The sequence below is a fragment of the Apaloderma vittatum genome, unplaced genomic scaffold, assembly GCF_000703405.1.
Source record: "Apaloderma vittatum isolate BGI_N311 unplaced genomic scaffold, ASM70340v1 scaffold12606, whole genome shotgun sequence".
In the NCBI taxonomy this organism is placed as follows: Eukaryota; Metazoa; Chordata; class Aves; order Trogoniformes; family Trogonidae; genus Apaloderma; species Apaloderma vittatum.
The window spans coordinates 122,690-149,364 of NW_009722399.1; the positions used below are offsets into that span (position 1 = coordinate 122,690).

General features: G+C 39.9%; 2 protein-coding genes across 3 annotated transcripts in view; one reads left to right on the forward strand and one right to left on the reverse strand.

Annotated features, from left to right (window-relative positions):
• HPGDS (hematopoietic prostaglandin D synthase) overlaps positions 1-4,723 on the forward strand; it is a 19,814-nt gene extending 15,091 nt beyond the window's left edge. Inside the window, exons 3-5 of the mRNA XM_009871767.1 lie at positions 10-119; positions 3,682-3,780; positions 4,452-4,723. Coding sequence (XP_009870069.1) covers positions 10-119; positions 3,682-3,780; positions 4,452-4,616 — 374 coding nt within the window. The 3' untranslated portion in view covers positions 4,617-4,723. The remainder of the gene's footprint in view (positions 1-9; positions 120-3,681; positions 3,781-4,451) is intronic.
• Positions 4,724-7,782: 3,059 nt separating this feature from the next.
• Positions 7,783-26,675, reverse strand: part of SMARCAD1 (SWI/SNF-related, matrix-associated actin-dependent regulator of chromatin, subfamily a, containing DEAD/H box 1) — a 45,814-nt gene continuing 26,921 nt past the window's right edge. For both annotated transcript variants that reach the window (XM_009871768.1, XM_009871769.1), the window contains 15 exons: positions 21,698-21,900; positions 20,747-20,837; positions 19,485-19,584; positions 17,993-18,052; positions 17,711-17,786; positions 17,140-17,275; positions 15,917-16,054; positions 15,552-15,647; positions 14,623-14,740; positions 12,812-12,933; positions 11,508-11,696; positions 10,515-10,633; positions 9,446-9,628; positions 8,634-8,743; positions 7,783-8,333 (listed from right to left, as the gene is read on the reverse strand). In XM_009871768.1, the coding sequence (XP_009870070.1) occupies positions 8,272-8,333; positions 8,634-8,743; positions 9,446-9,628; positions 10,515-10,633; positions 11,508-11,696; positions 12,812-12,933; positions 14,623-14,740; positions 15,552-15,647; positions 15,917-16,054; positions 17,140-17,275; positions 17,711-17,786; positions 17,993-18,052; positions 19,485-19,584; positions 20,747-20,837; positions 21,698-21,900 (1,803 nt within the window). In that variant the 3' untranslated portion in view covers positions 7,783-8,271. The remainder of the gene's footprint in view (positions 8,334-8,633; positions 8,744-9,445; positions 9,629-10,514; positions 10,634-11,507; positions 11,697-12,811; positions 12,934-14,622; positions 14,741-15,551; positions 15,648-15,916; positions 16,055-17,139; positions 17,276-17,710; positions 17,787-17,992; positions 18,053-19,484; positions 19,585-20,746; positions 20,838-21,697; positions 21,901-26,675) is intronic.

Genomic DNA, 26,675 nt, shown 5'->3' on the forward strand with positions numbered 1-26,675 from the left:
TTCCCACAGGTCTGGCAGGTCAGACTCCTGTGGAACAGGCGCTAGCTGATGCCATTGTGGACACCTTAGATGATTTCATGACACTGTTCCCTTGGGGAGAGAAAAATCAGGATGTCAGAGTAAGTCAATCACTGCTTTCAATGAAGATAGCACATAGAGCCATGACACCTGAGCATCTCCTCTGGAGAAACTGCTGTGTGTCAACTGCTGGGTCCATCTCGCCCCACTTTGGCAGAGTTGACCTGGAGGAGCTCTGTGGTTATTCCTCAAGGCTAATCCAGCCAAGGCCTTCTGCTCCCTCCTACCTCCTGTGTCACCAGAGTTTTTTTCAGCCTTGGTGGGAAATGATGAGGCCATCATGAGACACCCTTCATTAGTTCCTCTTAAACTGAGGATGCTGTACATGTGTACATCAAACTGCTGTTCAAAGAGGACAGGACACTTCCACCCCAGCCAACACTGTGCAATACCTGTATTTTAGAATGTTTTTGGGATGGAAGGGACCTTTAAAGGTCATCTAGTCCAACTCCTGTGTAGTAATCATGGATATCTTCAACTAGATGAGGTTGGTCAGAGTCCTGAGGCTTCTAGCACCTCCCTGGGCAACCTGTTCCAGTGTTTCACTACCCTCATAAAAAGTTCTTCCTTATACCTAGTCTAAATCCACCCTCTTTTAGTTTAAAAGCATTAGACCTTATCCTACCACAACATGTCGTCACAAAGACTAAGCTCAAATTGTTTTTCTTTTTGCTAACTCAACAAGATTAACAGTTCCATCCTATTTTCTTTTTGCATTTCCATATCTTGATTTCTTCTTGTGTTTTAGTATCAGTCTTCAATAACATCAGCTGCCAGGGACAAATGTTTTTCAATTACCAGAGCGGTGTAAGATATCGGGTGCTGCTAATGAGTGCAGGGAGCACATCCCTCACTGTCACTGCAGCCAGACTCTTCATATCACCATGGCCCCACCTTGGTCCTCTGTGGTGCTTCTACAAATATTACACCAGGCTAACACGCTGCCATGGGTACTTTAACACACAGTGGCATGCAAGTCCTACAGCATTTGCTGGTTTGCGCTTTTTTTTGGCATCAATGCAGTCCCTCTCACCAGAGCCCCAAGCGCAAGCATGCAGATCAACTGCTGGGGGAAGAGTGTGATGGATGAGTTAACTCCAATATCACAACGGCTCCACGTGGCTCTGACTCAAGTAGATGACCTGACCCTCTTAGGAAAGTGGTAGCCTAACAACAGGTCTCATCATATCAGTTTTCGGTCGGCTAAGGCATCTTATTACAGAGATCGTGAAGTACAAAATGCTGTTCCAAAGAAATAATAAATAATTAAACTATATGGAAATACTCTGAAATCTTGCAGAGGAAAATCCTAAAGTGTATCTCTGAAGGTTTTAGTATTCAGAAATGTGAACTTCCTAGTGATTTTCTGAAGTTCCCTGATTTGGGAGGGGAGGCTGACTCATTATTTTTAATCACTTAGGAACAGCCACACTATTGCTGACGTGTTAATGTAGAGGCAGCACTACCAACACAGAACCGCTACTCCTCTACAGGGAAACTCCTGTGATAACGCCTGCATGTGTCCCAGCTCGTATTCAACCACTTCTCCAGAATAAGGACCCAGGTCGTCTCACCAGTGATTAATTTAAAAGGGGAGAGAGTTCACAGGCAACTCCTACATGCCTGCCTGCATGCAAGGCAGTGTTTTGAGGCCAAGGAAGATGAAGAAACTTTTTCTTTGAATTTCTAACATTTTTCTCACTATTAGCTGTTCTCCCTCTCCTCCCAGGTACGCTGCCACCACCTTGTGGCAGAAGTGGCCTCTCATGGTCTCACGATTTAAGTCTTTTACACACAGCAAAGTCAGAAAATTTCCCCGGGTCTGGCCAGTGATTATAGGAACAAACAAACATCCACCAGAGAAAGATGAAAGGATGTGTTACAGTTTCTGGCCAGCAGCAAAGAGAAAACTAAGCAAGGCGAACGGAGCAGAGGTGGAAGCAGCCCACGAAAGCTCCCTCCGTGTCAGGCACAGACTCTCCCTTCAGCCCTTCAGTCATGTCCCCATCAGCTTCAAGGGTTGAGTGCACACCTTCATGATCACCCAATAGTTTAGGTTGTTGGGTTTTTTTGCAGGGTGGGCAGGACTTAAAAAAAAGGAAATACTGGAGGACAGGGTACATATACTAAATTTCAGGACTGCAAACTTCAGGCTGTTACTTACAGTTACCATACTCAGTTACTAATATCTTGACAGACAACAGAAAACTATGTCAAATCTTTGAACACATCTGCAGAAATAATGATTTTATTTTAGACTGCATTTTTTGGGACTGTCTAAATCGCTGCCTCTAATCTAAATTGGCTTCTTTTTTTCATTAACCTGAACTTCAAAGATGTTGCGCTAACGTCACTCCCGTAGTGCACTGTTTATCTAACCAAGCTTCAGTATGTTCCTCCAAAATGAGGCCAAGCACATTAAATGCACAAACTTTGCTACATAGGTCAGACCAGGTGATCATAACAGTCTGCAATCTCAATTGCTTCCATGCAGATGTCCTGGTTTCAGCTAAACAGAACCAATCCTGTTCAGTGATTTTTACTTTTCAGCTCAGTCTCTTCTAAGAGGCTGCACCTTCTAAAGTTAACAGCACATTCTTGCAAACACTGTCTGCTACCAGAAGTGATAACCCTAACCCTTGACAGCAGGTGAGAAGAGAAAACCATGAACGGCTTCCCTATCCAAATGAAATAGCTAACCCTCTAAAAGCAGCCTTAAAACTTTTCTGCTATGGGGAACAGCTAGCAGAGAATCACCTCCATACAAAACCTCATCCTTCAGCCATTAGCATTCAAATACTATGGTACATATCCTTCGATGCAGACTTTAGCCTTTAAAAACTTATTTTAACTACCTCAAATCTCATTTCTGCATAAAAGTACATAAAAATACAAAGATAAACCCAACAAAAGCTCAAAACCCAGGGTCCATATCTCACACAGGGCTGGTAAGACAAGATAACTGACCAGCATCTGACCGACAGCACACAAATACTGAGCTTAAGGGATTTGGGAAATATACTAGAAAACCTAAGCTCCAAGAGTCCCAAAAAACAGCCGTTGAGACATTAGAAATACATTTTATAGATGGATTCTTCCCAAATCTACAGAAGGGCTCCCATCTTGCTGTGCCTGGACAGCTGTTAGCAGAGATAAATGAGTCGCATCATGCCACACATCCTGTCTCAGCATCCTGGAGCTCTCAAGGTGTTCATTAAGGGAGCAGTCGGCTTAAGCCACAGCACACTGAGCTGTGAATGCCATGTTTTGGGCATCTAACCCACTTCATGGGTAATTATCTCAGCCTTCCTAAATTCTATAGCACTTCTTTGCATGCATCCATATGACAGTTACCTCTGCATTTCTTCACTTACATAATTGTTGTTTGCAGTATTAAGACTGATTTGGATGTTAACACATTCCTTCTTTCAAAGAGAACTGAAAGTACTCTGAAGTTTGGGTCAAATCAAATGACTCCACTATCACTTTTTGCAAATTTCAGCTTGCTTTTTCACACATAAGCATCCCCCTAAAATACAGTTTTGCTGACTGCAGTGCTTATGCATTGGTGGGCATCTTTTGTGTTCTGTTTTTTTCCCCCAGAAACGAGCGTTTGATGATATCCTCACCAACAAAGCACCTGAGTTACTGAAAGATTTGGATACTTTCTTAGGGGATAACAACTGGCTGGTAGGGAAGTCTGTAAGTATAATTTTTATTTCTCCCACACCAATCAGGTTGCCAGAAAAATAAAACCATTAACTGTTGTTGAGCTCCTGGATTTCGTGCCAGCCCATGAAATGGACTCTTCCAACTCTTTTAACTCTTTGTTCTTTCCAGTACAGCATTGGTTGCTCAACTGCAAAGTGAAAATTGTTTTTCATACTGTTAGAAAAGCGAGGGAAACCACAAGGATTTGCACCTTCTAAACCTGTTTTTAAGTATGTTGACGCAGACATTATAAATGCCTTTGTACTAGTCGATACAGATGGGAGTTGTTTAGAACCCCACTTATAATCACTAATCAATTCATAGGGCAATATGAAAAAAAAACAACCCTCTGTGAAAACATAATCCACTTAAACCCAAAACTGTTTGGAAATGAACTACAACACTTACCTGCAGGTAAGATTAATATTAAAATGCGAGCAGCATTTGTAGCAAGGACTTTACTTAGCCAATTTTTACTTAAGTCAAGCCTTGCATTGCAACCTAATTACTAGCTCTAATAATTACAGGCTTTTAAAAAAATAAAATACATAAACACCAGATCAACTGACATTTCATTTCTGCAGATTGCTGAGAATATTAGTAGTCCTAGCTTTTGAGATAATCAACTATTTCTCTTTCGCTTTCTCTTCCATTTCCACCAGGTAACATGGGCTGACTTCTACTGGGATGTATGCAGTACGACGCTTCTGTCCTATAAACCTGACCTGGCAGACAAATACCCCAGGCTTCTGGCTCTCCGAGACAGAGTGCAAGCACTTCCAGCCATTGCAGCCTGGATCCAGAAAAGACCAAAGACTACAATGTAGATCAGCTGTTCAGACTGGAAGAAACAAATGCATGTTTAAGTTTTCAACATGATAACCATCCTAAGTTATTAATTTCAGAATCATTTAAATAAATTTCAGATAGGTATGCTATAACCCAAAATTACAATCTAGCACTTGAATTCATTTATAGGAAGGACGCTAAAAAGCTGATTTAGTACAGCAGAGCCTGAGAGGTGTGGTTTCAACCACACTTCCCTCCACTACTAGGAAAGTGTTAAATCAACCCAATTAACCTTCTGTGGGCTCTGAAAGGTAGAAGAGATGAATAAACCTTTCTGAATACATGCAGAACCAACAATACTTTATTGTGTACTTCCACTCTGGAGGAAAGCAGCTAATTAACAGAGAAGACAAACATGTGAGAAGACTAAAGATACTAAGCAAAAGAGAAAAAATAAAAGATGACCCACTTAGTTAACAAACTTCTCCAGCACTTTCTTTAGCCTCTTCAGTTCTCCATGGGCATACCAGTTTCAAAAATACTCAGCAGCTCAGTTTCTCTTCCAGTAAGCCCGAGACAAACTGAGGGGCAGTGGTGGAAATCAGGTTTAGAACAAATGAGCAAACAATCAGTTTGTTCTCCCAGCGCTGAGGAAAACAGGCAAGTGGAAATGTTGGCACTGTGGACCACTGTAGATGCAAGTGGTTTATACAGACTCAAGGGGAGACAAGTGCTTGCAAGAGGGTTCCACTGTATGGTGTGAGCAGATAACCACAACAAACCTGGGCAATCCTCTGCGCTGAAAATGGCCACTGTTAGGAAAGTATTTCCCTTCATGCTTGCTTTTCCATCCCACCAGGATTATTATTTCATTGAATCGTACGACTAACACCAACCACTAACAGTTCAGAGACAAACAAGGTACTGGCAAAACTGAAAGCAATATTCACCTTTTGCTCGTTCCAATACACTATCTCCACCCGCTTTGCAATTCTTTACATGCTTTGTTCAAGCTCTTTACAGATTTTTCCTTCTTCATCACCTACTCTCCACTATTCTTCAGCTACAGATTTCAGATAATTGCATCTTTTTTCACCCCCGTACATCTTTCCCAACCAGGGACACAGAATCACAAAATGGTTGAGATTGGAGAGGACCTCTGGAGGCCACCTGGTCCAAACCTCCTGCTCAAGCAGGACCACCCAGAGCCAGCTGTCCGGGACCATGTCCAAATGACTTTTGAATATCTCCAAGGATGATGCCTCTACAACCTCCTGTGAGCCAGCTGAAGAGGGCAGAAACAGTTACCAAAAAAAAAAAAAGAAAAAAGCGCAGAATCATAGAATCATACAATGTTCGGGGTTGGAAGGGACCTCAAAAGATCATCTAGTCCAACCCCCCTGCCAGAGCAGGATTCCCTAGGGCAGCCACACAGGAACGCATCCAGGTGGGTTTTGAAAGTCTCCCGAGAAGGCGACTCCACACCCTCTCTGAGCAGCCTGTGCCAGGGCTCTGTCACCCTCACAGTAACGAAATTTCTCCTCATGCTGAGGTGGAACTTCCTATGTCTTAACTTAAACTCATTATTCCTTTTTCTATTACTGGGCACCAGTGAGACCCACACAATATTGAAACTACGTATCTAGGTAGGTGATGGTTTAAAGAGTAACCACTGCTCAGCCAGACTACACTAACTGCTTACATACACCAAACCAAAACACCACACAAACCGCTCTACAGCTCAAGTGTTCTGTTTCGTTTCACATTTGAAGCAAACAGGTAAGCACATGCAAATAGAATGGGATAAAGCTGGGTTAGGATCATGCTCAACAGAAAGACCACCTCATTAACTGCAGGATTAAGCACTTGTGGGTTGTCTGTTAAACCCCACTATTTAGTGCAATGGAACAGACAAAAATCAAAGAAGCACGGTGGGCAAACTGATTCTTATCATTCTCCCGTCCTATACGAAGATGACTGGGGGACTGGAGCATCCCTTTCACAGAAAAAGGTTGAGAGAGCTGAGACTATTTAGCCTGGAGAAGAGAAGGCTGGGAGGAGACCATATAAACGTCTATGTCTGAAGCGTGGGTGCAGGGATGATGGAGCCTTTTCAGTAGTGCCCAGTGACAGAACATGGGGCAACAGGCACAAACTGGAATACAGGAAATTTCCTCTAAATATGAGGAAGCGTTTTAGTAAAAGCCAAGGAAAGTATAGCTCAAACTTAAAACATTTTAAAAGCTTTCATTTTCCCTTCCTTTTGTACTTGCAGAAATCTTGCAGTTAGAAAAAAAACACACCAAAAAACACAAACACAAACCAACCCCACAGCTATAACCAAACCACAGAAAACCAATGCTCAACTCACAGATCACCTCACTGACTAATTACTAGCAGGATCTGAAGACAGGCTGAAACACCCATCAGTCATGGACTCCAGCTCCTCTTCCTTACTCTTCACATAAAATTGTTCAATTTCCTTCAAAAGATGCGTCTTCTGACTATGATAACTACATACAGAAAAGTGTAACTATCAACCCCACTCTGGAAACCAGAGTGAATTCTAGAATGCAATACTCCCAGAGAGTCAGCCTCATACAGATTTTGCTGAGCTCTGCACAGGGCAGCTGAGGCTTTAAGAGAAGGCAGGGGCAGTAAGGACTTCCCCATATTTACCTTTCCGCAGCTTATAAAAAAGCAGCAGTTTGAATCTTAACTACCTTGAGTTGAAAAAACTGAATTTCAGTCTTTTACTGAGTCCAGGGAAACAGACATTTGCCTCGCCTACCTCCTCAGGTCACATCCTTGCTAGCAGGTTATCAACTTCAAGTGGAGACACATCTCATTATCAACATAACTGAAGCTCTTCATTTCACTGAGATGAATTCAAAATTCACTGAAACTTCAAGAAAAGAGAAAGATGTAGGCTTTGTGCTTAGGGCACTTTATTGGCACAGCACAGATGTGGTATCTATACCAAGGACTGACAGAAAAATTGCAACCTGGGTGGAAGGTTCCATTTGGTGGGAATTCTGGTTTTATAATCAATATCCTAACAAAACTGTGATTAATTAACTACTGCTGGATAAAGCCAAGTCAATTCGAACGGAGCACTTCAGCTACTTTGGAAGTTGCCTAGTTCATTTTTAACATGCATCAGCCCTCTGCCCCCAAATAACCACAAAATGAAAACGTTTTGTTAATCTGTGGAATTTTATTTGAACAAGTTGATACAAAACCAGTACAGTACATCAAATGAACCAAAACAAGCAGAAACAGACTTGAGCATTGTCAAATAAGGCACATTAAAAAAAAAATCTACACGCATATTCCAGTGAAACAGACAGTTTATATATATATATATTTGGAGGTAGAAATAATTACAAAAATACTGACAAATCTTAAGCAGTAGTAGATTTGTTTAAACAATTACTACTTAGGTCCCCATTTTTAAAACGATCTGTAAAATAACATTTATTCAGCATCCGACGTTGGCACATTTGGGCCATTTATAGTTTTAAGCATCAAAAGAATGCTATCAGTGTTAACAACTTTCAATACCATGAGGAATACAATAAAGAAACTACAAAAAGTTATAAATGTTCATAAAATTCACGGTCATCAGTAATGTAAGAGTCCTTGGGTTACAACATTACCTTTCTTCCTTGAATTCCATATCATATTTACATTTTAGAGACCTAATGAAGCTTTTAGTAGTGTGGCTATATCTGCTCGCATGGTTCCTTCTTCTCCTGAGGAATAAAAAAAGAAGCATTAGTACATCTCGAAATATTTCACATCGACAGACACCTATATCCCCCAAACAGTACAAAATCCTTTACTTGTAGGAATTGGTCTTTGATTTGTGGGCCAGACACAGAGAGGACTTCCTGTCAAGCGAAGCAATAATCAGCACAAATATATCTTTCTAGTTCATTTAAAATTATAAAAAGCTTGTCTGCATCAAGAACCTTTGCTTTCTTTTTTCAGAAGAATATAGTGTAGCTACCTTAATTCACCAATCCAGACATCATTATGCATAAGTGACTTACCTGAATCTGTTGCAGTCATATCTTGTTCTAACTTCAATTTCTGCTGGCTGATTTTGAGCATAGATTCTTCTACAGTCCCCTTACTGATTAGCTTTATGACTTTTACTTCTCTGAAAACCACAAAATAGGATAAATCCATTTTTTTAGTTACTTTGGATTACCGCAAAAGGGAAGAATGCTAGGGCAGTTTTTCAAACAAGACTGAGGAAGTGAAAAAAAGGGCAATACAAAGAGCTGCTAGTTTTTCCTGTCTCAACCAGCTGTGCTCTGCACTGCTAGAAAGCTTTTCCTCTGCACCCCGAGTCACTACCAAAGTCCAGAAAGTCACAAAAATTGCCATTAATAGAAATGACTCAACTTCCTCCTCATCCCATACTACAGCTGAATATCAGTTATCAAGCATTTTATCGCTCACATTAGTTTATTCTGATGGAGATCTCTCTAAAACAATCCACGGTTTCACTCTTTATGATAGGGTGGCACTTTAGAAGTCTCCTAAAGAGAACATGCAGCTCTGCCAAACAGTCCCAAAGACTTCAGAACTGCCTTGAAATAGTTCCTAGCACCAGAAATTCGAGGGTTTGTAGAGAATGAGTTATGTATAACTGGAAAAATGAGGAAAATGCAAATAACGTTTGTTCTGGCAGCAACGTGCGCTAAGACAATTACAATTATCTAGCTCCCATACAAATCAAAGCTACTTTATGCAAGTCTCCACTTAAAATGGAATTTTTAATCATAGAATATTGTCCTTGTAGTTTCCTTTGAGAGCTTTTCCCTGAGAAAAGTCAAACATAATTAACAAGTCCTACCTTGTTTGACCTACTCTATGGCATCGGTCTTCTGCTTGCTTATCGTTGTATGGGTTGCAATCGATGTCATGAAGAATAACCACATTTGCTGAGGTCAGATTAATTCCCAAGCCACCGGCTTTGGTTGACAGGAGGAACACAAATATACCCATATCTGTATTGAACTGATCTATTAGATGTATCCTGCAGAACACAAGAAAATACATATCTGACCTTGGAGAAAACATTTTCGCTTTAGAATTGCTGATAGAAGTTAGGATGATCTTTTGAAAGAGAGGACAGGAGCATCGCAAAGCAGCTCAGGGGTACAGATGTTAGGCAGGAGGAAAAAAAAAGGTACCAACAGTCCTCAGTAGTGACCAAAGAAACATACTCAGAGCAACAAATTAATAGCAAAGAATGAAAAGAGGCTTGGAAAAACATTTTGGATGATAGAAGAGGGAAGACCAAAGTACATGAAACAAATTTAGCTCCATCACTGTCTTCTGTACTAACTGCACATACAAGGGAAGTAACAGATTTCAGCTGTAAGTGGGAATTAATATCACAGCAAGGGTGACAGTTTTTCAAAACAAAGGGCATTGTAAAATTTTTTTTTTTTTTTTTACAAATCATGAAATGGGAAACAGCAGAAAACAAGCACACCTCAAACAGAAAAAAAAGCGCTGTAACATTTTCAGCTGTGAAGGACAGAGTAAATGGTTTGTCCTAGAGAAATAAAGGGGTTTATCTGCTTATTGTAACCTATATATTATACTTCTAAGGAATATCCACAGGTAAGCTTTCGCTAGAGCATGCTGACACACAAGCAAATCAAACACACCATGAACTGAAGACACACGTTTATCATTTCAATGGCTAAGAGTGTAACCCGACCACCTAAAACGCACCACTCAGCCTCATGTGTACTAAGGTGATCTGAAATTCAACTTAAACCCTTTCTGCAGTCGATGCCCAGTGATCACAGATTCTACACACTGGAAAACAAAGGTAAGGGTTTTAAGTCACCTCCCCTGCTCACACACACATTCATCTGTTCTCTCTCATCTTCAGCAAAAAAGCCACATACCGATCAGAAATCTGTGTTTTTCCATCCAACCTAATGTATCTGTGTTGCCAATGTTTTAGGAAAACTTCCAAGATGTCCAGCATCATAGTAAACTGGCTAAACAATACAACTCTGTCACCCTGGAAATAACAAAGGTTGTTTTAGAACATGTCAGTTATGGAGAACGAGCTACACAAATACTTCCTTGGTGCAAATATATGATTTTACTTTGACTGAATCCCTATTTTCCAAACTGAAACACTAAGCTGAAATTCATCAAGTCAGGACTGACTTCCAGTGAAGGTATCATATCCAGTATTTCTGCTGCATTAGCCCACCCTTTCTCAGTGTGGTAAATTTTTTAGTTACTTTGTACTTAAGTGACTCAAAAATCCAGAAATCGCACGTCAAATGCATATGTGACAAATCTATTCCACTTATAAATATCAAGAAAATATTTTCATTAAAAATTTATATTCCACACAATATAGAGCAGTAGCACTCATCTGAGATAATCTAACAGACTCAATACATACACACAAATTCAAGAGATGCTCAAGAATTGCTACGGTACATGCTTATTTGTAAAATAAGCCAGTTTGAACCTACAGCTCAAAACAGCGACCTCTTCTTACCTTTATACTGGCTTAGCACACATGTGACTATTTTAATAGTCATTTGCCAAATTCAATTGCCAGTTCATGAGTTGTGAAAATGATGCTATATCTCCATACACTGAGAGAGTAATGTTAACTCAGGATGAACATTTTGAAACTTGGAAAAACTGGAAAGCTTATTTCAGCTGTCTCTGAAGTGACATGTGTCGGCAGGGCTGCACACTGAAAGCTGCAAGTACCACTTTGCAATGCTGTGCATGCACTAAACCACTTTGTAACACTACACAGAACAGCAACTGGGTTGCATATACAGCTAGCATACATTAATTTAACCAGCTATTTAAAGCCATCCTTGAGATGGACAGGAAAAGATGTTTCAGCCATCTGTAGTACTAACCTTCTCTTTAAGGTCAGAGAGAATGCGCTCCAATGCTTTGAACTTCCCAGAATCCAAGATCTGATCCATGTCTAACTTGAAGTCACTGATGTTAGAGTATTGCTTACAAAGCAAATGCAGCTCAAAATCTGTCATTACTGTCATATCTTCAAAGATAAGGTCAGGGTTAGCATCATAATGCGTGGGTTCCTGTTACCAAAAATAAAGGGAAATAATGCAATATACAATCTCACCAGACAGACAAGAAAAAAACAAAACGGTCACATAGTAACATCCAAAATTTCTGAAAGAACGAAATAGCACAACTAGACATAGACAAATGCCAGAGCGTGACTCATGAAAGCAACAAAAGATGAACTTTGCAATCCCAAGTTTATAGCAGAGTATCGTTATTTTGCAATTTAGCTTTTATAAGAACTCATACTACCCAAAACTAAGAAGTATATGCTCAACCTCCACAGCAATTACCTAGTTCCCATCAAGCCCTATGACCTTTTACCCCTGTATCAGACCTCTTCCCCTGAAGACACATTCCCTAAAAGGGAGGTCCAATCCTTGGTAGAAGACATGGGAAGCCCAGCCCAAGATGTAGGGTGGGTAGAGGGATGTCATGCCTGGAAGAAAGAGGAAAAGAAAAGCCACATCTGGAGAGTACGATGGTATGAGTAGGAATCAAAAAAAGGGACAAAAATCCTTCATAAACACCAATGGGTCACTTCTTCCCCCAACCTTGACTGACTTTAGGTGAAAACGAAGCTGACGATATTCAAAGCCAGCTTAGAGCATCTGCTGCACATTCATATTTTTCTTTATCCTTTAGAAAGAAATAACAGTTTTCCCCAAACTCCACAGGCATTAACCCCAAATTACAAACAACAAAAAAAAATTAATCCTCGACAGTTCAATACTTATTCCTTCCCAATTTTAGTTCTGTACAGATTAAATTTCTTGATACTCAGAAAATACTAGTAAATTCAAGTGCACACCCAAGACACTTTCGTTTTAAATTTTGGAGCGGAGGGAAGAGGTGTTAAGGGAAAGCTAATGAAAACGAGATGACTGCAGTCCCACAACTGTGCTCTCCATTCTAATACTTGATATTAAAAAAAAAAAGTAAATCAGCATTAAACACATACAGAACTTGATTAGAGCACTGGATAGATGCAGAGAAATTAAAAGCAGCAACAATGAATTAAGTTTTGCAAAGACACACTTTTGACCAGAAGACTGACAATAAAAAAAATCCATTTAAGTTGCATTAAAAATTCTGAGAAATTAAGGATTGCTTAATCTCATCACTTTACCTTAAGCATGAGCATGGACATGGTCCTGAGCTTCTCAGTCGTGTAACACTCACGATGCAGGAGAGGGTGATTAGCCATTTTCCTAAGTTGCATCATTACATTTCCCATATCTGAGTTTTTCTCTGTAAACAAAATAAGGTATAATCAAAAGCAGCACACAGATATCTGTTTGACACGTTTATCCCTCAGGAGAACTTCATTTGTAGGAACTGAATTTGACACTTCAGCTATTATCTGAACTTAGAAAAAGTTAATAGAAGGGATATACAAGGTCTCAGCCAGAATGGTGGGCACTCACCCCAAGCTAACACTGGATCTTCTAGATAGAAAGGCCCTGGTGATATCAGAGGCTTCCACTCAGACAGATTTGGTAGGCAAAGAGGCTTCCACCCAGACAGCAGCTTGTCATAGGTGTCAAGACCCTTCCCTGGAGATAAGGGAAGTAGCTGCACAAAGTGTAAGCAGGTTGATGATCTGTTACATCAGGTGGCCGAGTTAAAGGAAACAGTTAAAAGGCTCCATGGTATTTGAGGAGGTGAATTTAAGACAGCATGGGGTGCACTAGGACTAGAGGGAAGTTGGTGAGGCCTCGCCTGGAGGGAGTACTGTGTCCAGCTCTGGGCTCCCCAATTCAAGAATGACAAGGAACTACTGGAGAGAGTCCAGCGAAAGGCAACAAAGATGACTGGGGATCTGGAGCATCTCTCTTAAAGGGAAAGGTTGAGAGAGCAAGACAAATTAGCCTGGAAAAGAGGAGGCTGGGAGGAGACCATATAAAGATCTGTAAATATCTAAAGGGTGGGCACAGGGAGGATGAAGCCAGACTGTTCAATATTGCCCAACGACAAGACATGGGGCAACAGGCACAAGCTGGAACACAGGAAGTTTCATCTAAATATGAGGAAGAACTTCTTTATTGTGAGGGTGACAGAGCACTGGCACAGGCTGCCCAGGGAGCTTGTGGAGTTTCCTTCTCCATAGACATTCAAAACCCGCCTGGACACCTTCCTGCGTGACCTACTCTAGGTTATCCTGCTCTGGCAGTGGGGTTGGACTAGATGACCTTTCAAGGTCCCTTCCAACCCCTGACATTCTGTGCTTCTGTGCTCTAGGCAATCCTTTAGCAGAGGGCTTGAACTAGATAATCTCTAGAGGTCCCTTTCAACTCCAATGATTGTGATTCTGTTCTGTGTCCACCTCTGAAGCCCTCAACACAAGGATACGGACCTGTTGAAGCACTTCCAGAGGAGAGCCACAAAAATGATCGAAGGGCTGGAGCACCTCTCCTATGGAGGACAGGCTGAAAGAGTTGGGGTTTTTCAGCCTGCAAGAAGAGAAAGCTCTGGGGAGACCTTATAGCAGCCTTCCAGTACCTGAAGGGGATCTGCAGGACAGCTGGGGAGGGACTGCTTACAAGGGTGTGCAGCAACAGCACAAGGAGCCATGGTTTTAAAGTAGAGCAGGTTAGATTTAGACATTAAGAGGCTCTTTACTATGAGGGTGGTGAAACACTGGCACAGGCTGCCCAGAAAGGTGATGGAGGCCTCACCCCTGGAGACATCCAAGGTCAGGCACCCAAGGCTGGAGTTCTGAGCAGCCTGATCCAGTTAAAGACATTCCTAAAAAAAAGGAGCTTGGACTACATGACCTTATAGGTCCCTTCCAATCCAATGCAGTCTATGATTCTATGATATAGTCAGTTTATGAGTATTAGTCTTTTTTTTACAAAGGAAGTGCTTTGTAGTCATATTTGACATATGTCCGGGCATGAAAAAAAAATTAAGCAAAAGGAAAAAAAGACCTTCACATACCATTGCTATTAATAGTTTTCTTGAACTTGTTTAAGAGATCACAATATAGCTGTTCCTGTTTCTCAGACATGGCACATAATTCAACGAGATCTTTTTTGGGAGGTAGTTGTTTAAGGACCTGGCAAAATAAAAACATATCAGGTATAAACTGGACTGCAGTGAAAGGTCAGTAATTCTGTACTATCTTACAAGCCTGTGACTTTACTGAGCCAGCCCTTCAACCTACGCAGAACTTGATTTGGATTACACATCACCCCCCCCATCAAGTAGCATGGTCTGCACACTCCAAACCTGCACAAAACAATACATGCAATACCCAAAGCCTACTCCCCTGCTAACCAGAGAAACCCTCTTCAATCTACTGACTACTAAAATATAGGCAAGTACACAGCACAGCAACACTTTTTGGATCAATATTACGTTTTCCCTTTCTTTATATACGCAATTCAAACCAGGCGAATTTAAACAGGTTTTGGAATTTAGAATGAAAAAGAAACATTTCTGATGACAGCAAAATACCTTACATCACACAATTCTAGTCATACATATACACAAATACATATATGCGTATTCACTGCCTTAATCCTTCCAGTTAAAATAAAACATCATTACTATAAAAGTCAAATACTTCTGCGGTCAATGTGGAGGATTTCTCACTTCTCATTGCTTAGCAGTGCACTGAATAATCTTTTGGAGATCTTTCCTAACTAAAATTCCCAACTGTAAAGAGTCAGCAAATAATAAGCATCAAAACCCAAAGCTGCAACAGGTCATATTTTACTTGCAAGACAGCTCAAGTTTCTTGCTCTTCCTAGATAAACAGCTACAACTAGTGCTGACAAAGTTTGACCTCAAATTCTACTGTTAGTCTCCAAGATTATCAGGCTTTTTCATAACATGAAAACATTATTTTAAAGGTAAAATATTACCTCATCTTTCACTCTTCTCAAGATAAATGGTTTTATTATCTGCTTTGCATGTGCAATCCTCTCCTTTTCATATACGCTTTGCTCTTCAGCACTCTTCTAAAGAAAATATTGCAAGAATTCAATTACAGTGTGAAGTTTTCAGTTGTGACAACATTGCCTCAGTTATTCTAACTTGATGAAAAACCCAGGCAGAACAGACAGATCTAACAGGACCATTAATATTCGGAGCTACCCTGTTATAACACATTCTTATTTTAAACGGTTTACTTCATTGCTTCATCTTCCAGATTTTCATAATCCCATTACCTGTACCCACAAGATACCAATAAAATGGAAGCTATGCAGCAGTGTTCTAGCAAACTTACTGTTTTTGAAGAGAACATCCTTCGGATTTCACTTGTGCTACTGCTGAACATGTGGGGCATGACAAAATTCAAGAGGGACATCAATTCCAAAAGGTTATTTTGAACTGGAGTCCCCGTTAGCAGCAAGCGATTCTTTGCCTGTTTGTCCAAAGTAGAAGACAGCAGTGAGAAACACTAGTCAAACAGGATAAAAATGGATATTGGCAGAAACAAGGCAGCTATGGAGAACAAAGTAAATAAGCTTGGTTTAAATCATAACTATTTCAACTCAATATATATTTAGATCTCTTGCAATAATTTCCTGGGTAAGTCAATAAAACAGTTTACAGATCTGTGGGGAACTGAGTAATCAATTTAAGACTATTCAAAAAGCCTAATCCAGATATAAGAAAAGCCTTTTTGGCTCTGTTTCTGAGTTGTTCTTGTTTGTTTTGCTTAGTTTTTGTTTACTGGATTTGTTTTTATTTATAATTTAACATGCTAATTCTTACTTTGGTATCAAATCTCTTCTAATCATAGAATGGCCTAGGCTGGAAGGGACCTTAGAGATCATCTAATCCAACCTCCCTGCCGTGGGCAGGTACACTTCTCAGCTAGACCAGGATATTCATACAGTACTTAGGCACCATTTTGAACTGCAAGTACAACCATTGCTGAAAGATCAGCTTCTTAAAGAGATCTGTGATGAAAATATGATCTTGAAAAATAAGGCCTAGTAAGTGATTCTAAGTATACAAATACTGCCATGCTAAATCACAATAATCAAAGGAAGAGCTGTACTCAAACTTTCTCTTTTTCAAAATGCTGCTGAATGAAGATATTTTAAAGCTAGCTTTTCTTGCACAGTCCTATCAAAGTAGGTCCTTAAATACCACGCTGTTTTAGCACAAGTTATCAGAATAGCATTTTTAGAATCTTTACTACCGTGAGATAAAATTGGAAAACTTCTGAATGCTGAAACTGAACCACTACTACTGTCAGTGTAATGATGATATAGGAAATGTGTCACATTTCTTCGGGAGCTTGTCTCCCAGAAAGAGTTCACAACACAGGGCCCACTCCTAAAACCACACCAATCCCTAGAGCCACTTGCATATGCAGTTCCTGGAACATTAGGCATACATGAACTTTACAGTTAGCGCTCATTTTCCCCCAGTCTATAACTACAAAAGAGAACAAATAGGAGTTGTTCTCGCTAACTCAACAATAATTAAACCTCTTACATTAATTGTCATAAGGTGCTGGTAGCGTACAGAGCTCATGTTCTTGAGCATATGACCTTCGTCAAAAATTGCATAGTTAAGCTTCAACCTGCGAAACAGTCCTCGATCATCTGAGCTGCTAATTGCACAGTTGTATCTGCCAGAGAAAAACATCATAAGACACATTAAATGCAAACTTAAGATGAACATATCACAAATTAAATTAAGAGCTATGGGAAGAATAAATGAGAGACAGTAAGTAAAATTGTTTAGAAGTAACCAGTCATAACACAATTTACTACTTGCAAATAATTACAGTCTACTTGATGAGCCAGTGCTCTCAGTAAGACTTTACAAAAAACTGTGCAAATATATTACAAAGTTACATGTATCTTATGTAATCGATAGATGATATCGAAAGCACCTATTACATAGTATCTGTTACACATTAATAAAACCCTAAACATTACCTGAGAACAAAAATAAGTTCCATTCCCATCACACCAAACTCAAGATATTGTTTGCTTTGTTGTACCACTAGAGGACAGTAGGAGCTAATAAATCTCACTCGCTATTTAATTACAGTACTTACGTAGTTACGATCACATTGAAATCAACAACTTTATTACTAATGTCCACCCTGAGATGTCTCCTATCTTCTTGGGATCCTACAAAAGAAGAAAAGATAGAATGAGTACAATTACGTGTACTTATACACATACAAAATTAAGGCACTACACGAATACATTCAGCAATAAATATGTGTATTTAAACAACTGTCTCAAACAATCATCCCACGAGCAATTCATCTTTTTTTAGGCTAACCATGCAAGCAACTGTATTACTGGATTCATTCCTAAATTGAATTCCTCACCATAGTAAAAAAGGACATTCAGTTCAGGACACCACAGATGAACTTCTCTTATCCAGTTATCTGTAAGACATTATTAAAATAAAACCTAAGTCATCTATAGTTAAGTCTTGCATAACTTCACATAGATCTCAGCATTAAACCAAATGTCTGATTTTAAAACACAGTCCTTTAACTTCTCCCAAAGGTTAAGAAACTTTCTCTCAAACACTGGAAAACTGGTAAGATGAACGGAAATTAAACCACCCAAAACCAGGCTTTAAAAAAAACTCTTGCTTTTCCAGCTTGCACTTTAAGCTCCTACAGAAACAGACCCTGCATTAAAAACAGTACAACGCCTAACTTTTCTCTCCCAAACGGTTAATTCCTCAGAAAGCAAATCACTTAATTTGTCAGGACTCGCATCCACAAGTGTTTCATCAGGGCAGACAGTGCCTCCAGGAGTAGGCAAGGAAGCCCGACAGCCCGTCCCAGCTCCAGGTGTGCAGCCAGCAAAGCGGCCACCGGCAACGTTACCGTGCCCAAGGGGAAGCCGTCTGACAGTCAAACACAAATGCTGACCCCAAACCTCAGCACTCTGGTAAAAGCCAGGGCTGAGGACGTCGCCAGAAAAGTGTCAGGAAAGCCACGGGCACAGCGCTCCACCCAGGCATCCCTGGGCTGGAGGGCCTGGGCCAGCCTGTCACTACAATTCATGGACCTCTAAGATTCACTTTGGGAAAGCACCTTCATTTACCCCTTTGTGTACACCTCAGGTTTTAAGTAACATGCATTTTTAAGAGTTATTAAAAAAAAAAAAAAAAAAAGGTTCTAGGGGACTTTAAAAGCAATCTCAAACTGATGTTGAACCGAAAACTTTTCTGATGTTTTAAATTCTTAAAGCCCAAGTAAGCATTTTATATTGAGAGCAGCATTTTCTTTCTATATTAAACTTGCTACTTTCTCCTTTATAATCATTCAACAAAACAGAATTTAACTCCAGTGAACTAGTTTCTGCTCAAACTTATCAGCTTCACTGACATATTTTATTCTCCCTGCTTTTGATTGAGGTCATTAAGCAATCAGAACACACAACTAAAAGACAGTCAGTCTCGCAATTTTGGGATTTTGATCTACTTTGACAGATTCTGTGCAGCAAAGAGGAAAAAAAAATATAGAGTCTCAAATGCCATGAAACCTAATCCTCAATATAGCCTGAAGACTATGAATTTCAATCAATATTCAGTAACTAACAAGACTACTTTGCTAAACAGATTCAAATAGTAACAAGCAGCTTTATCTTTTTTTATGAAGCATACAGAGCATATTAAAAAAGCTTCCATGCTAGGTCTAATTAGTTCAGAACAAGCATGCCTTCAAGATGGTTTGCATTCCAATTCAAATTACTTAAGGAGTTTAATATCACCATAAAAAATATTTCTTTCACAAAATTATCTTTGTATCATGGTCTGTCTATTTTTTTAACAAACCAACAACTCTGAAGCTTGTAACTTACCTAATGTTGAAGCTGGCACAACTATCAAATGGGGACCCCTATTGCCCTCTTGGTAGAGATAAGCTAGAAATGCAATAGCTTGAATTGTTTTTCCTAGACCCTAAGAGAAAACAAATCAATTTAAACAAAATTTATAATCTACAGAATGTGTTTTGTACTTGTAAGACAATTACAGCATAGTTAATGTTAACTAAAGATTACAAAATCTGCATAGAAAAAAAATATTCTCTTTAACCACATTGTTCTACAGAAGACAATTCCTTCTTAAGTTGGATTTGCAGTCAAACTCAATTAACTTTTCAGTTCAACATTCGATCATCAGGATTCGCCTTTTCCATTTATGAAGCTTTTCATTTTAGTTCATCTCACAAACCTTCTCCAAAAATTACCTTCCTAAAATAGTGCTGCAGACAAATGATTACTTGGAAACAAATTGTTTCCATTTGAGCCAATTGTACAAAGAATATTCCAGCTATTTCCAAAGTGGAATTATCTTAAAATCTGATTTCCATATTAAAGGCTATGTTCCTGCCAACACTCACTTTCCTGTCTACCACAAAACAGGCACACAAGGTAGTTCCTACAAATACAAATCACACAGAAGTTGAGAAACACTGCCTAAGTCTTAGTGAAGCAAACTCATGGCTCATCACAAAATGAAGAGCAGTAAGGATTAAAACATTTAGTATTCAGCAGCTGCATCACTAAGTTTGCTCTGTTGTAGTTACTGGTGGGGTTGGCACCAAATAAAACCTCAAACCCACAAGCTTTTCTCTTACCTCAAAACTTACAGGGAGTGTAATGACAAGAGATGGTTGAAATGCTCGAGAAACAGAAAAGGTTTCTACCCACACAGTTTTTCTGTACCCTTAACTACCTGTTTTGAAACTGATGGAGAAATGCAGAAGGCAAATGCTCACTACAGTTAAATGCTAGACAAGTAAAATGAATAATGTTTATGGGCAAGAAGCTATTAAAATGAATGATTTGAGGATAACATCTAGTGGTAGAAACTGTTTTCACTGCATCAGAAGACACCATGTGACTTGTAACTACCAGTGTCCAGCAATCTTAGGCCACCTTTGACTTTCAAATCAAAAGTAAGAGCTCAGCAGCTTCTAAACATTTGGAGAAGACATTTGCAATTTAAGTCATATTAGCTAAAACAAATCACTTATAAGTCGATCTGGGTTTCTAGGAAATGAAAGACTTTAAAGTAATTGTTGCAAATTTTTAAATGACTCAATCAGTTTCACACTTACCATTTCGTCAGCCAATATACCATTCAAACCATGCTTATGCAGCAGCGCTAACCAGTTCAAACCAATCTTCTGATACGGCTTGAGTTCCAAACTGTTAAGAAATCAAGCTTAACATGTTAGAATCTTTTATTTGTTTCTCCATGAAACACAACTTTAGACTTAGGTTAATCACAGAACAATAAATTTAACATTGCCTATATTTTAACATGCTCCAGATCTCCTCATGCAGTGAAAAACACCAACTATTTAATCAGTCACCTGAATACCAACGAGCATTTCTGAACTTTCCATGTAGTTTATCCGATATTTCAAACACCTCAGGTAAGCACTGTTCAAGTTGTACATGACAATAAATGCCTTTCTGCTGAAATTAGTGATTCAAAACAGTTTAAAGCAGTTATACAACTGCTAATTTTTAAAACACACAGAAAATAAAAGTGGCATTTAGCAGCTGCATCACTAAGTTTGCTCTATTGTGCAATTACTGGTGACGTCAGCATCAAACAAAAACCACAAACCATCAAACACAACCCACAAAGTCACCTAGTTCAGCATTTTTTGGCCAGAGACGAAGCATCATTGATAAACTTTATAAGTTTGCACAGATTCATTTTGATTTAGCATCTTCAAAATACAAGTCCCCCCGTTACAGAAGCAGTTTTGTTTGGCCTTTTGTTCAAAATAAGTTGCCAACTCGTAATCTCATCAATCAAGGCTGGCTTCTACACTCACCTACATCATTCTACTGGAGCCAGTAAAATGAAGTATTGAGCACTGTTATATCTTCTTGGGTTTATGTTCTTATTCTCCTCACTATCTTTCCTGATAGACTCAAAAATACTTGCTGGATTCCCTCAAGAGTCACACACCACTATCTAGCTCACTAGGAGCTGCCAAGTGTCATACACCTTATCACTGACACCCTTGTAGGTATAACAAAGGGACAGATACCTTTGATTCAGAATGGAGGGCTGCTCTATGTTCCATTCACATCCTCCATCTTCAGTAATCCTAGTTACTTGTTTTGTCAGTTTATTTGAGATGTCTTCACATTTATTCATGAGCTTTAGAACCACATCCCTCTCCTTCAGCAGTATTTTGCAGTTCCACACTATGTCTTCTGACAAACCAGTAGTCTTAGTCATTTTCATAAACTGCAAAACAATAAACCCACAACCATGAACATCAGCAATAGCAGCAAAGGTCCAACAGTGAAAATCCACAGCTGCTGCAAGCAGCGAGTAATTCAAGTAGCAGAGAGCAAAATCGCATCCCAATCTCCTCTTAAAACTTCAAATCTGCCTTACGCACTCGTCCCACTGCAAAACTGTGTGAATTCACATTGCAACTCATCATTACAGCTCCTCAAACTGTGAAGCATATTTTAAGATAAAAGAGAATTTCTCTGAAGACTTTCTAATATAAAATGAAGGAGCTTTAAACTTTTAAAATCCTCAAGGGGAGAAAACTTACAGTGTAGAGCAAGCTTTGAAGGCCAAGTCCATTAACAGAACAAAACTAGAAAAGGTAGAAAAAACCTGTACTGATTATCATTAGATCTCCTCTTAAGTAATCCCTAGTAGATTCTACGGACATACGATGTAAGCATACCTAGGCATCAAAGCAAACCAACCTAGTAAGAAGGCTATTAAGATTTTCTTACAAATCTCTTCCAAGCTCAACATTACTCATTCTCAGTTTTACATGTACCACAAACAGCACATTCAGACTGGACTTAGGCAGATTGAAGAGGAAAAAAAAAAAGAAAAAAAAAAGATTTAAGGGATAAGAAGATTCCCAGAACGACATCAGTTTTTTTATCATCATCAAGTACTGACAGGCCAAAAAGAATTCAGCGAGAATTGGTTGAGTCTTTTCAGTTCACATTTTAGCGTTGGAGGAGAATTTCTTCACCAAGCTAAGATTTACCTAAACACTTTCTTCTTACAATGAACCTAACATCCTGTAAAACCTATGAAACACAAACACAAATCTACCAGGTCATTAGCACTTGCCAGTACATTATCATGGGCAGCACCATCTTGCCGACAAGGTTTTAGCTCTGTTCAGTTTCTCTACCTTTTTTTGCATGTGCATGTTTCAAGTAGGTATTATTGGTTTACAAAGATGAAACACACCAGTGTCTGAATCAAAACCCTGCAGTGGAGCCATGCGGAGAGCCCTCATTCAGGGCATCAAACCAGGACACAGGGTCACTGCAGCTCCCCAGCCCACAGCTGGGCACTCCCTCCTATCTTGGCTGAGCAGAGATCTTTAAGCGCCCAAACTGCTCTGTCACCATGTCCTCAGCTTCTCAAAACATGTGTTCCCACCCTGAGCAAGGACAACTCCCTCTGCTGCTTCATGCTCTGAATCTTAGCAGAGAATAAGAGCAGAGGTTTCCTCACTGATGCTTGCTAACAACAACAACAAAAAAATCTAGCATTGATTTTCATTTACTGATTTTAAAATAATGGTTTCATAACACAATCCTTCCTATACCAATCATGAACGTGTGCTTTCTCCAGGACCTCTTGATCTCTTGTTCATTGTGAGAACAACTACTCATGAGTGCCACTCTCACAGTCCTGTGCCAGCCACAGACCTACTATGTGACACATCTTTAAAATTCAAATTTTCTTCCTTTTTTCCTCATTTTAAACTATAAAGCATTATTAATTTCGACACAGAAGCCTTACTTTCACCACTTGCTTCCCCAAGTCTACATTAGTTACAATTCCTTCCCCTAAACTTCATACCTTCACTACAATAAGTATATTCTCTGTTTTAGAGCCAAGAAGCCTGAAGCTGTGCCAAAACAGGCCCTTCAGGCCCATCAGCTCCTTCTGGATTCCATGTACGGCTGCCTGCAGAAAGTCTAAAATTTTCTAATAAATTTATTTCTGCAGCAGCTGAGGTTGTATTTATAATTACTGTATTTCCATGTGTATTTATGCATAAAGTTATAGTACTGTAAAGAACAAACATATTCCTTTTTTTATTAATGGATTTAAAGAATTTAAGAATAAGAGCCTTTGGATCTGTCATTCTTCTGTTAAAACAGAAGTAATTTCCACACAGATTTTTCTGCATTTTAAATCAGAGCTTTGTTATAATTTAGCACAAGACTTCACGGGCACACATATTCCTAGAATTCCTTCCTTGAAAAAGGGATAATATATGATCCAGCTATTATGTATTAATTTAAATGATCAATATTGCCATACTGCAGAATAAAAGCAAGCTTTCTCCAACTGAAGTATACAAGCAGGCTATGCTTTGATGGAAATAAAAACTGAAAAATGGAGTGATGCCCTCTACTGACAGTCTGCTGTTACAGCTTTGGGAGTTTTCAGTTTCTTTGTGGTTTTGTTCCATTTTAAAAGAAAACCCAGAAAGTTTACCAAGACTCATAGGTTAAACCAAGCTAAGGCACATGCTGACACTTGCAATTAAGTTTTCTAAACAGACACCTCTATTTAGAAATAAAAAGAGACAATAAGAACATGATTTTTAACAGGCAATTAAAAAATTTCAACATTTGTTTTGATGCCTAAAGCTTTAGTTGGCATGAATATAAATCCCGTAATCTATAAATAAAGGGGTGGAGAATGAAGCCATCTGTTATCAACAGAAATTGTATTGTTTCCTGTCAGCGCATTAGCATTCACCTCCAAGTTACAACAAGAAAAGCTTCAGCCACTGGTTTACATGTGAAACGCGTGATGTTACCCTGTCATGCAGAACACAAAGCAGATCCTCAGGTGGCCTTTGGTTTACTGCAAGTTCTGACATCTGCCCAGGTTAATTTTTTTCCACTAAGGTCCAAAAATATGAGGCCATCATGGACATCTGGGCATAAGAGCTTCCACAGCATGCTTTGAAGAAAGCCCCACAGGAGCTCCAGGCTGCAGCAGTGCCCCACGATGCACAACCACCACACTGGAAGGCTCTGCTCAGGTGTACTTTATACCACTTGAAGGTGATTTAGGATTTCACTTTACTGCTTAAGGGTGAAAGTCAGCCTAGACCTCGATCAATAAACTCCAGTTCTACTTCTACCTACTCCTATTTCTAACCTGAGGCTTTTGCTGCTTCCTTTTCGCTTCAGTTTGTTTTTATGCAAGGTGCTTGGGATTTCCTGCTAGTTTGCTTTTCACAGCAGTTTGTATGTGTGCAGCTGAAGAATATGAGAGACAATAAGCCGAAACTACCTTCCCCTCAAATTTGTGTCTCCTACCTCATACACTATACCATAAACAGAACATGACGGACAAGTAAGTCCACCCTCACTTAGTTCAATCATTCCCCTGAAAGTGGTAAGCTAAATACAAGCTACATCAGAATTTCTGTCATATTTTGCATCAGTTTAACTTGTGTGTACTCAAGAATTTGTCGTTTTAAAAAGCAATAGACATTGTTCAATTCACATAAAGTCTTTAAATGCCGTGGGCGCACACACCAGGCCAAGGAACACGACACCTCCCCAGACCCCCAAAGCTCAGTGGGGCTCCTTCTGGATTCAGTCTTGGCTCTGTCTTTGTTTCTTGGCACACACTGAAGGCAGGCAGGTAATGCTGTTATGTGATCCTGTTTACAGCCTGTCTGCTGATGAAACGGTGCTGAGAGCTGCCGTTTCCAGCTCCGGCCAGTTCCAATAGTCTGGAAAAGAGAGTGCTGTTAAAACATAATTAAGTGCCAAAGAGTTTCTTATAGAGCAAGCGAAGCTGAGGAGGAAGGGCGATGAGTGCCCTGAAGTGCTTCCACCGAGAAAAGAAGTCATGCTGCCTGCCAGCCACTGTGTGTGCCAGTGGGGTGCCACCAGGACCCCAAGGCAAACAGGAGAGGAAGGTGGGAAGCCAATGCAGGAAAGGACCCACCAGGAAGAGAGGGATCTCTGACACCTGTCGGTTTACAAATGCATGTCTATCCCTGAGGAGCTACAGAAGCCAGTACAGAACAGGGCTGCATCACGTGAAGAAAACGTTTGACACCCTGCACAAGAGGTACCACACACATGACATCAGACCATGACATGGGGAGGTGAACTTTCTTCTTCATCTTGTCCCGCAGTCTGATCTGAACCCTCAGCTTTGCCCTGCCCTCCGCAGCAAGCCATGTTCCTGGTGTTCTTCCCTCCCTCTCCTTCTAGCCCTCACAGTCTCACTTTCTGCTGACCACCCTAGAGTTTTCGCCTACCCCTGCACTTCCACCTGCTCCCCATTGTGCTATAACCCCTAATTTCCATTGAGGGAGAGCTGCTGCTCCTGAACTTCTGCTCTTCCACCTCCTATTCAGGCATCACACCTCCTCTCAGCTCCATGCCTGGGCTTGCTTCCACAGCACAGGCACGTGGGACCACTCTTCCAAACTTGCAGAAAGCAACATGCAATTTTTAAGCTTCAGATACAAAGAGTACCCAGGAAGGCACGCTCTCAGAGCACACAACCCAACCTATTTTGTTACTCAGTACTCTCCCTACACACACAAGGTATTCTGGAGAGAAGCCACAGGTCCTCACACAGAGGATCTCTGAATAATTCCTCTGAATGATGAGACAGTCACCCCTAAAGCCTCAAGGACACCTGAACACTCTGTGTTGTAGCTAGTGTTTGAGAAAGAGCAATTCCAGATGGTCATCTCCAGTAACGAAGACTGGAAAACATAGCTGATCTACAGCAGGGACATTTCTAAACAGCCAAAGGAATCAGTCCTTGTGAGCAAGGACATTTTCAGCTCTCTCCATTTTTTAGAATCATGCTTGCTAGATTTATTTTTTTCCCCTGAGTATTTTAAGTGCTACTAGATCAAGTTAATCATGACTTAAACATCTGCTCCCAAGAATAAGTATTTGCAAGTATTCTTAATAACTTCACAAGCTTCCAATTAATTTAAATCCATCTGAAAAAAAAAATAGTCCAATTTAAAA